General features: G+C 42.7%; 1 protein-coding gene across 1 annotated transcript in view; it reads left to right on the forward strand.

Moving 5' to 3' along the window:
* The first annotated feature begins 1,706 nt into the window (after positions 1-1,706).
* mindy2 (MINDY lysine 48 deubiquitinase 2) overlaps positions 1,707-12,372 on the forward strand; it is a 20,537-nt gene continuing 9,871 nt past the window's right edge. Inside the window, exons 1-4 of the mRNA XM_080050164.1 lie at positions 1,707-2,641; positions 3,152-3,209; positions 6,594-6,658; positions 11,660-11,858. Coding sequence (XP_079906290.1) covers positions 1,730-2,641; positions 3,152-3,209; positions 6,594-6,658; positions 11,660-11,858 — 1,234 coding nt within the window. The 5' untranslated portion in view covers positions 1,707-1,729. The remainder of the gene's footprint in view (positions 2,642-3,151; positions 3,210-6,593; positions 6,659-11,659; positions 11,859-12,372) is intronic.

Genomic DNA, 12,372 nt, shown 5'->3' on the forward strand with positions numbered 1-12,372 from the left:
GAAACTAAACATCAGAGCAGCTACATGTCCTGATAAATGTGTTATTTTTGCGAAGTGGCCCTGCCCTTTGTAGATTTTTCTGTATGTGGCCCTCAGTGAAAAAAGTTTGGACACCCCTGCACTAGGCTATATCTATATAGCCTATAGAGAGACAGAGAGAGACAGAAAGAGAGAGAGACACACACACACACAAACACACACACAGATAGATAGCTATATGGATAGGCATATGTCAATAAAGCCTAAATTAGACCTTCAATGTAGAAAAATTAAATAAAATTGTGTTTTAAGCGTTAAGGGTATGTTTGGGTCTTCAATTTCTGCTGCAGGAGGGTAAACCCCTGCTTTCTGCTCTGCCAGTGAAGAGCGATGATGCTCCTGCTCAGTTGATAAGTGCTGCCACCCAGTGCCTCTACACAGTTACTGCGTGTGGATAGGACAGTCCTTGGTAGGCTATATTAAGGTCAATCTCGACAAGCCCCCGGAATATGTTCTTAATAATTGAATGGTTAACAGAAGTCATGAAACTGCCACTAGGCTATAGGCTACCTAAAAATAATTAGATTGGTTTAAATCAGTGATGATTGGGGAGGGCTTTTGCACACGATAGGTACCTATAGCATTTAAACGCCCATAGGTTTGTTTTTTAGTGTAGGCTACAAACCATGAATGTGGTTGAAACTCACTGCCAATGAGTCCCTCGCAATTTCAAAGTCTCGTTTATAATGTAAGCACCATGAAAGCACTAAGCAGCACGGTGGTCTAAGTACGCGAGAGTGTTGTGGCTTTACAAATACGCGAGCACTCGTACGCAAGTCGGCCACGGCCACGGCAGATTCCGCTCGTGCAGCATTCATGAGTCCTCGTAAAAAGAAGCACTTCAACAGGCTATTTATACATCCCACAGTGTAAATATTTTAAAACGTTTGTTTATAAAAATTAAGAAAATGTATCCATCCAAAAATCCCTGTCCGGTGTTTTATATTCTTTATAGCCTATTACAAACTAGACAAAAAAACACCAACAATTTAAATATAGGCCAAGATTAATCAGACGTAAATAAAATGACCACTGTCTCTATATCTCATTTTGTTAGAAACAAGATCATTAGAAATATTTCATTTTGAAGTGAATCATCAGTTTATACCAGCTAAAATCAATTGTTTAGAATTAACCTGGCTATTCCAGTTTTTTAAATGAGACATAAGCAATAGGCTACTGTAGGCCTACAGGCTAGTTGGTTTAAATGAATATGGATTAGTCACACATCTGTTTCAGTTTACAGTTGTTCATATGTATAACGAGTCTCATCTATATTTCATTCATATTATTATGTAAATATGTCAATAGATAAAATTGTTCATATGTATATTCACATCTATAGGCCTATGTATACCATCTGTTCATACAATTATGTTAATATCCGTTTATAGTTCTTTGCATTATTTTTCTTTTTTGTTGTCTAGATTCTTGTGTGTCATCTTTACAACTAAAAGCCATCGAAATAAAACATGAAAGAATCATGAACTTTAAGCTTGAAACTTTTCATCTGACTGATACACATCACAACCCAAACAATCTGAGCCGACCCAAACACACCACTGCCCCCTTCCTCGGCCTGAACGCATTTCACTCTGATGACGTCACTCGCAGAGTTGTCATGGCGTCTTCGGGACCGAAGCTGCTGCTGCAATTTAGCTAAAAATCTGTCGACAGTCTTCAAATCGAAATGGAGAAAAATGCAAACCTGCATCGGGACACCGATGGGAGCACTTTGTGTGCCACGATCGCGGGAGAGATGGGCGACGTTACTGCTGTCGGTGGAGTGAAAGGAGCAGCCGAGAAATGCAAGAATAGTGAGGCTCCTCTCAGTACTTTGGTTAACGTTAGTTGTAATAACAGGACCGCAAATGTAACTACTCCCAGCGCCGTTAATGTCATTCCCAGTGCCGGGAAGTCCGACGTGCCAGAGGTGATCCAAGTCCTCCCCATGCTGCAGGATGGGAGGAAGGACCTTGAGGCTAGCGGGTTGTGGTCGGGGTCCGGGGATCAGATCAGTAACGGGATGGGGCATGACTCGTTGCTGGCTGCAGGAGATAGCGAGGGTGGTGCCTCAAAGTTAGTAAACACTAAACCCCACGGCCCGTCTTCACCTCCAGCTCTGGAGAGCACAGATGTGCAACCAGGGGTTGTGGCTTGTGGGGAAAGTGGAGCGACCAAACTTATCAAACCGACTCATCTGTGTCCGGTCAGTGCAATCACGGCAAACGTCAAGTCGGGTGGTGATAACACTTTATCGGAGGGATTGCCGAGTGGGAGTGACCCCGATCCCAGCCCCGGTGGAGAGTCCCGAAGCATAGATTCACTAGAGTCTTTCTCCAACCTCAACTCGTGTCCGAGTTCCGACCTGAACAGCGAGGGGCTGGAGGACAGAGGACTGGCCCTGGCCCTGCAGAGCGAGTACGAGGCCGATGGGACAAAGACTGCTGCTGCGTGCACCAAGGACCGAGCCGCCGGCCAGTCCATATACCACATCAAGTGGATCAAGTGGAGGGAGGAGAACACACCGATCATCACCCAGAACGAGAACGGCCCCTGTCCATTACTGGCAATCATGAATGTCCTTCTGCTTGCATGGAAGGTATACTCTGAGATGAGATGAGCACAGTTCAATTGCAACTTTATAGCAAGTTAATACAAATGCTTATATTTTACAAGGTCTAACAATAGATCTATCGTTTAGTCCAAGTGTTATTATATAGGTCTATATATATTTAAATACAATTTAGATTTTTGGTTTTATTAGACTATTATTTGCTACTGAAACAGTACATTTTCCCTTTGGGGGTTGAATAATGTAATTATCTATCCATCCATCCATCCCTCCCTCCCTCAATTCTGTCAAGACATGTTCATACAGTAGCCTATATGAATTAGAAATGTAAGCTTTATGTACACGTTTATTTCAGCATGTCAGTACACATAATGCAAACTGGACAGGAGGGAATGAGGTGTTATACAAACTGTTGCACAGCGGCTCCAGAAGTTAACAGTTTTGTCCAGTTTTTGGGTAAACCCGTGACAATGTGCTTTGTCTGATAAATTAAGTAACACATGTATTGACAGTGGGTGTCCGTGTGTGTTTTTGCAGGTTAAGATGCCACCTATGATGGAAATAATCACCGCTGAGCAACTGATGGAGTATCTCGGTGAGCGTCTGCAGCTGCTAAACAAATAACACAACAGAGAAAGTCAACGCCAAGCTAATGATCAAAAGGGAACAACAGTGAAATAACCTGTTAGTAACCTGCAGCCGATATCGCATGTATAAGCTCATTGCAATAACAATAAGTTGGCCTGCTTTTACAGACTCACACCGACCTGAATAAGTGTTGGTGAGTTCAAGCGAGTCCACACTTGTAAACATATTACTTGTCCATGAAGCCACTGGTACTGGGTATCAACCTACGGGCTTGTTAACATTCTTGTGTTTCACATCCTCTCAAATCAGCGGTTACATTCTTAAGGATGCACACATGTATAAATATATTCCAGGGTCAACACAGAGAGCAGAACAGGGGGAATCCCCCATGATCCAAGCTTCTGCTGTTGCAAAGGAAACCCGAGCTATCTCTTCTCTCTGGCCGTCTACTGCGCTTCATAACTAAAATTACCCCGCCACATCAAAATAGAGTGTCTGATAACATGAGGGGTTCTTCAGAGGTAGAGCCTGGCCTCGCTAGTTTCTCCTCTTAGCTCTTTTCAGGGCCTTTATGTATTCACTGGCATGAGTATTCACAGCATTATATGGGAACTCTTTTTATTTGTGATATTCCCCATTTACTGTGATGGTTGAACTTGTTTGTTTTCTAATGGTTACCATGGGTCTAACAGTGAGCTCATGTCCGTAAATCACAGCTACATAATGAAGGCATTCCGCAGTGTTGTTGTCTCTCACACTATGTGCATTCTTTTCTCCAAAACAAGTGACTGTTTGTAAGCTATTTGGCAGGATGAGTTCACCTTGAATGGCAGTACACAAAGGTAGTGTTGTTTAATGCTCAGTGGCTTGCTGGATAGCTTCCAAAACTCACCTTGACACATGGACACAAACACCAAGGGTGGAGGTGATGGTCTTTGCTCAGTGGGACGCAGTGTAGCATGTCACTCATCCAGACACATAGGGACAGACGGAGACGGATATTATGGAAGCAACACATAAGCCCCTTTTACACAGAGATTGCGGCATATTGACGGAACAACATCACTCCAAAATGCCGGCTTTGCTTGCTTCTGTGTTATTTACACAGAACCAAGCAACGCCGGCCTGCTGGCGCATCAGTAGCTCCTTTTACACAGCGCTCCGGAATGAAAGAGGTGCTTGTAAACAGCGTCAGGTGTGACGTAAACATTTAGCGCCGCGCCGGTCAGCTGCTTTACAACAACAACACTGGCTGGTGAATTGAGAGCAGAAGTGCTGGAGCTTGCAGTAAGAGGGCCGTATTTTACTGTCCCCACGATGTGCCGGTTGATCTCGCTACGCGCTGAGTCCAACATCACTGGGACTGTTAACCTAACTGACAAAATCAATCCGCTTCACCTCTTCACGTCTTGAGTTGTGTTAGCAAAACAGTAGCTCTGTGGCTAACAGCTGAGCCGGAGCCTTCAGTCAGCTGAAGCAGACAGTCTAGCGGGGCGAGCAGACTATTCCCCCGTTACTAGGTCAAGCTGAACAAGAGCCCTCCGCTGCGCGTCGGGCTCCTGCTTCAGCTTGTCGGTCTTTATTTCTAGCAAGTGACCCGTTCGCTATACTTTATCCCTTACTTAGCCTAGCCTAGCTTTCCCATTGTACAACTTCTCCTGGGCAGAAATAGACTCATACACTCTGCAAAATGAAGCGTGGGGGTTTGGATTGAGCAACGGACCTCATGATCAGATAGATTATATGCCGTTCCTTTTATTTGGTGATTTTTACGGGACATCAGGCCGCCGTGATTAATGATAAACACACGTCCTTCAACTGCTAACATGGTCGCATGTTTAGAACATAGGCTATGGAACGTCAAACGCCCCCCTGTTCCGCAACAACAAGCTGGAGCATTTAAACAGAGAGGCGGAACTGATAGTGTCGGGAATCTTACTACCCCCCGAGGTAGTAAAATTCCTGGAACAATCTCTCGCACCTTTCTTCCCTCGTTCCGCAACTGTCGCATTTAAACAGCAGGGCGGAGGGCCGAAAGGCCGGCATATTCCCGGCTTTCACTGGCTGTGTAAAAGGGGCTATAGATGAGCGAGTCCACAGTTCATGGAGTGCAGAGCAATGAGGGGTTTTCCCTATCGTGGTCAAACTGTAGTAAAACCACTCAGCTGGCTGCTCTCCCGCTGGAAAGAAATCTTGACTCTCTCACCGAACAATAGCCGAGAACTCAAGTCGGCAGAATTCTTTTTTAATAACCACAAGCAGCAGTAAGTCTGTTCAATCGCAAAACTCCTCGTAAAAAAAAACACAGCAACAAAGAGTCCATATGAGTCTGATCGGTGCTTCAGTTTGAGATTTTGGTTTAGTTCATAAAGCATTGGTTAATCAAGAGATTGACACTGGCTGTATTTTAGCACTTAAATAGTCCAATTTAAGAACACACACACAGCCATTGCTCGCGGCATGCACATGAAGAAATCATTCCGCCTTTCTAGGTCAGTCATTACAATTATACATTGCTAAGTAAAAAAAAAGAGAAAACAATATCTAAAAAGCCTTTTACTTTTCTTCTCGTGGGTATTCTCCATTAGTTAGCAGAAAGCACATGAAAGCCTTTTTGTCTCCATGTGTAGCTGTTTTTGCTTAACGGAGCCGTTGATGACAAGACGTCGATGGCATTCCTCTGAGTATTTTTTCAGGAGAAGTATGTGTTGACAGCGCAGCACGATACTCTTGCCAGAGCCTAATAAATGAATGATTCTCTGTGAGCATTTTGAAGAATACTTACACAAGAGTTTAAAAAGGAAGGATTAGACTGCACTAATACTTTTAACGGCAATAACAAGAATATGTACAGTATATAGAAGAGGCATAACTTCCTTTGCTATCCGATCACTGTGAAATACTTTGATTTGTTTCTGGAGAACATGCAGAACCAAAGAGTTTTATAAGTCACATAAAATTCACTCTATGAGAGATACAAATGTGCTCCAGAAAAAATAAACATGGGGTGTGTCTTGAAAAATAACTATCTACCTCCAGATTTATTTTGTAAAGGCTTGCGCTGTGCTTTAGGATTAGACAGTAGCATGTTTCGTCAGGGCTGAACAGAGCGGGAGCCAAACAGCAGTCAGGCTGTGCTGTCTGCCAAGTCCACACAGCTCTCAGGTGACACCACAGTGAACGGGGACTCGACCCATCCCATACTACATATTTGCTGAAGTCTTTTCTTGGGAAACAGCTGGCCATCCCCCCGACTGCTCCCAATGGCTACTTAAAACATCTTCGAACATCTGTCACCTCCTACACAAATATGAAACCATCGTGACAATTTTTTTCTTTGCTCTCTCACTGTAATTCAAGTCGACATCTCTCTCCTTCTGTCACTCCGCAGGGGACTACATCCTGGAAACCAAGCCCAAAGAGATAACAGAGGCCCAGCGGCTCAACTATGAGCAGGTAAGGCCTGCCCAATCAATGCGGGATAATATCATTAAACATTATATGTGTTTTTGCTTCTGTGTGTGCATTACTAAGTTGCTGACTGTTCATGGTGCTTGGAGAAGCGCAGGTCTTTTGGGATGAACTTTCTCTTGTTGTTTCACTCCCATAATTGTGCAAGTTTAACATGAGCTCTCACATTTATTCCATTCTCACCACTCTGAATCTGACTGGCAGTTAGATTCAGGGCCAATCAGAGCAGAATGGGCTTTTGGGAAGGCGGGGCTTAAAGAGACAGGCTCTAAAACGTGTGCGCATATAAGCTTTCAGCAATGGCATTGTTGTGAGAAATATAAAGGTTTTTTTGGACAGTACACCATAAAAACAGGTTCCTAGGAGAAACCCAGATTACAATTTTGTCCCTAAAAAATTGCATAATAAGTGAAAAGAACGAGATGCACACTGCTCTTATGTATCCGCACTCAAACACACGTTCATTTTGGCATGAATGCTTGCACTAAAGTACGTTTGAACATTTGCATGGAGGTAGTGCAGATAAGGTCATGTTCCGTAATATGGAAATAAGTTCAGTGCAAACCCCATAAAACTGCGGCTTAGCTTTTTCCCCCCCATTGCTGTATAGGTTACATAAGATATGTCTTGCTCAGGGAACAACAGGGGTCAGGAGTGTCGGATTGTGATGTTTCACTTGGCTGTGTGAACGCTTAGAGACGCATGGCTGGATTCAGCTCCCGGCTATTACTGAGGCTGTGTAGGGATGGAGCTCCAGATCCCTTGCCTCCTCTGCCTGCCTACGGCGTGGGAGTGGCCCTGCCTCTCCTCGTATGTGTGTCAGAGCACCAGTACATCTGTGAATGATTTCAAGCCACTAGTCCCTCATTCAGAGAGGACGTAAAAAAGTAAAATAATGTGCAGTCTCCTCATGGAAGCGGAGTGCGCCGTTCTTTCTAAATTTAAGTTGAGCTGAAATACAAGCTCTTAAATAAATCAGTGGAGGCCTCGGCATGCACTGTGAACGTAAGGGAGTGGTTAGAGTTTGCGTTGCATAGTTATTATGGAAGTCTAATCCTGGACACTGGCCTTGGAGTGCTTATGCATGTGGGTGTCCTCCCATCCGTGTGCCGTGGTTGACACAGTAGTATGTGGAGGCTACAGTGGGGTCCTGTGATGCTGGAAGCTGGGATCTAAGAGCGAACAATTCAAAAATGTGTTTGTGTGCATGTCAAACAAAAGGCGTCCTCTTAGCTATAGGTGGGAGAGGTGCGTTTGCATCACTTTTTGGCTTGTTGTAAGATACAACTGAAGCCGTGCTGACTTTGAAAAAGAGCTGCAGGAGACCGTAGCAGAAGTAGTTCTATTTATAATTTCAGCTTAAAAAACATCATCTGTCACAGGAGTGTGTGAGGATTAAAATAGCAGTTGCACGGAGCCTGCTCTTTAGTTATTGTTAAATATTTACTCTGAGGAGCTGTGGAAGTGAGAGTGTAGGCTTGCTGTACTTTGGTCTAAGTGTACTCTGCTCCACGCCTGGCATTCGTACAAGGCAATTCATCCATGATGACTGTTCAACTAGCGGAGGAAACGGGTTATCATGCTTAAGGAGCCTCTTTAGTTTTCATTTGTTGTCTTTCACAGTAATAGGCGTTGTTTGTTAACTTTTGCTCTTTTGAGTTAAGCAGACAAAAACCCAACACATGTTTCAATAAGCATCTTTAAACGGAGGCAGTTTGATGATAAATGAATGCATTTCTTTCATACGTTTGGTAAACACCCTGGTAATCAAATTTAAGGCTTTCTGATTGGAGATCTACTCTGTCTCTAATTGTGTGAGAAGAAATATGATGTCAGAGACAAAGACTTGGTTTGTTTTTAAAGTTAGAACCATAAAATCTCATATCAGGAGTGACAGGACTGACTCTGCTATCAGTTGTGCAGTTTGAGGTGTTGGACACTGATCTTATTGGAGCAGGAGACATCTAATTACAAGATCGGCGATGAATCTATTCACAGGGTTAGTAGTTTGTTAGATACATGTAAGGCTTATTCAATACATTACAATAGCTCCAAATGTATCTATATAAAGCATTTGATCAGTGTATTTCAGGTGCTGTCCTTTCCTTCTTATGTGTCTAAATGGGGGCTGACAAACATTAGAAACATTAGATTAGGTTCATGATTATTCCAACAGACGTGTGGAGCGGTTACAGCTGCTGATGTGTGCCAGGATTCATAAAACCAGGACCTACATTGTGGGGAAATTGCATTCTTGTTAAGTGTTCATTATTTACAGCTCCCACTGATGGGTCATGGCATTATGTAATGCCTTACGTTTGTCCACAAGCGATGATATATTGGGGTTATTTTTAGCGTCATAGATCTGCTTTGTATATTTTCTTTTAAATAGGTTTGATAGACTTGAATGCAGCAGACTCTTAACACTTACAAATATCTGAGATCTTCTCTATTTTATTTATGTTGCAATTGAACAAAATCTGATCACACAATCAACCTAAGTATGTATTTTCAAAAAGAAAAGGCAATTAGGTTGTTTGGCAGAGGTTTTTGGTTTTAAATATCAAATGCGACAAGGGGAAAGCATCCTCTTCTCCAATATCCAGTAGCAAGGCCACTTTCTTTAATATATATTTGTTTAAATAGCGTAATCTCTTGGCTGCCTCACACACACACACATAATCAACTGAAACTCTGTGAAATCCCTCCTCTCGGTACTGTCATACCCTAGTCTTTCAGTTTGTTAATCACATCTACTGAGGGTTTTTGTTTTAGGTACATTCAGGTTGAACGTTAACAGAGGTAGTGGAGCAAAGAGGGTGCTCTAAAGGAGTGGAAGTAAAATATCCCTACCCAAAACAAGCCTCATAAGCTATTGCTATATATTGGAAGTGCATCCAACACAAACGAAGAATGAATGTGAGTGCAATAATCATGCGATCTCCAAGCTCTCATCTGCTGTTGTAGCCCTCTGCCCTGAAGTGCAGAGATGTGGTCCATTACACAGCCCTGTTAATCCTGCCATCACTGCTGCTCCTGTACGCTTCCTTAATCCACACGCTGTGGGTCAGCTGCAGGCTTTCCCCCCTCAGGTCCACCGTGCCATGCGTCAAAGCTGCTGCTCGTGGGACCTACAGAATCGCTACTGGAACATTTCGGTTTAAAGAACGATTATGTGACATTTGCTACAGTTATGCTCCTCCTTGGACATGAAAGGCAGAACAATTAGAATATTTAGGATTTATTTGACATTTCATAATATGTGTACACTACACACAAACATATTCTAATATAGCATGGAGAATGAAGATTCACCTTCACACCAGGTATGGTTCTTTGACCACTTGGCCAATAGTGTGTCAAAGTGAGCTACTGTAATGAAATTAATATTGTTATCGTTTAATAAGAATATGTTAACGATGTTGATCACAATATGGCAAATGATGGCAAACGCATAGGCTAACAATAATAAAAAAAAATAGTAAACACTTAACTATAACACATTTTGAAGGGTTTTATTTACACTTTGCTTAGAATTAAAATACGATTCCACTGAAACTAGATAAACAATGGTACTGAAATATAATCAATCTCTTTTTTAAAGGGCGGTAAGCTGCAAAAATATCTATTTGTTTGTTTCTGATTTTGTGTACATTTTACCTTTGGTAGTTTATTGTTGAAGAGTACCAAAGATGGTGAGTTTTATTGTGAAAGAGTTGAAAAAATCCAAATGGAAATCGCTTACAACTCCACACACTCGTAAGAAGAGTTGTTGGGCTCAGCTGCAAAGCCTTTGTTGATCTCAGGGTTATATGGCAGCAGAAGTTTAGGGCCAGATGGGAAATATTGCTCTGAGCTCCGAACAGAAGAACTAGTCTGTTAAGCTCTCAGGTGTGTGGGTGCATACATATGAGATATATCGTATATACAATGCATACTGCACAGTATTCATTCATTCACTATTCAAATATTTTTTTAACTTACCGAAAAAAGAAAGTGAATAAAATGTATTACCTGAATTTGTAAGTGTTCTGTGGAGAAGCTGTTTTTTACGGACTGTTCTTATTGTGGCCTACTAGAGGGTTTTTTGTGAGATCTGAGCTAGAGGGTGATCTCTGAATTGTTTTGTCACAATGTGGAATCATTCGGTTATTTAATATTTGAGCCATGAGAAAAGCATGGCTAATGAGAACCCATTTCTGTGGAACAACTGACAGTGTAATGCAATCCATGTGAACAGGCTACACCCTTCAGAATAGCCACAGAATTGACTCATCCGTCTGACATGACCGTGCTAAAAGGTTGGCTAGCGGGTTCAGGTAGCTGACTATGTAGTCACATGTTGTCTTCATCTATCTGTTAGTGTTTCCTTTCCTATGGCTACATTTAGACATTGTGTTGCAAGGCATCCCATCCCTCCTTCTTCCAAAATCAGACAAAGGTAGTGTTGTCAATTGTTCTGATATTTTGTACCATCATCAAAGAGGAAAGACAAGTTTCATAATGATGGGCTGGAGAGCTAAAAGAGAAATGTAATATCAAATGATTTTCCTGGCAGAGACAGACTTCCATTTGTTCCTGTGGTTGTGGTTTCATTGACAGCTAGCGGAGCAAAACCCAACTAGTGCCTTAAATATGAAAACACTCAACGAAACACAACTTAGTCACAGTGAAGTACCTATAAAGAATACATATTTGACAAAACTGAAGGAAGGTGCGAGTGAATGGCGGCATTTTTTTTACAAACATACATAGCAGCTGAATGGATTTTTGTTAAGGTAGAAAAATCAATCCCTGATAGCTGCTGCTACACTGGCTGTATGCAGACAACCAGGATGAATGTAACAGATGACAGCAACTTACAATACACAAGAACAGCTGGATTTATGCGGTGTGTACGTATATTGTCTTCCTATCTGCTGTGTTATCACGTTTTTTTTTCTTCCCCCACCCAACATCTGACTTGTTGTTGTCTGTGTTTCCTAGAACATGAGTGACGCCATGGCAGTGCTGCACAAGCTGCAGACGGGTCTGGACGTGAACGTGAGGTTCACAGGAGTGCGAGTCTTCGAGTACACCCCAGAATGCATTGTGTTCGATCTGCTGGACATCCCTCTCTATCACGGCTGGCTGGTCGACCCGCAGGTCAGATTGACCATACTCATCATCACAGCTGTTTCTCTTCGTCACCTCCTAAACCTCCAAGCTGCTCTATTGAAGAGCACATAGATGGGGGGCGCTCGTAGTGTAGTGGCTAGAGCGTCCCCCCCCCCCCCCCCCCCCCCCCCCCGGGGCTCACTTGCAGCAGAACCGGTTCGGAATCCGATCCTTTGTCGGTTCTCTGCATGTCATTCCCCTCGTTACCCCATTTCATCTCTGTCTCACTGCACTATAAAAAAAAGCATCAAGAATGCAAAAAAAAAAGTGGTTTGGCATTTGTAGTAACAATTTAAATTTAACCTTATACGTCTTTTTTTTCAATGGACAGCTTAAATCAGGGACAAAAAACCTGGCGCCTTGTACAAATGTGACATCTACTACGACTACTATACTGTCCTGTTGTCTGTCCAATTTGTGCTCCCACCACAAACTAACAGCTCCAGAGTTTGTCTTGGAGGCTGACCTCATTCTTTTTAGGTTGTCTATGTGCTGTTGTTTTGAGTTCAGTTGAAGTGTAACTATAATGCCTCGTTTCCACC

The sequence above is a fragment of the Ammodytes marinus genome (assembly GCF_949987685.1).
Source record: "Ammodytes marinus genome assembly, chromosome: 1".
Classification (NCBI taxonomy): Eukaryota; Metazoa; Chordata; class Actinopteri; order Uranoscopiformes; family Ammodytidae; genus Ammodytes; species Ammodytes marinus.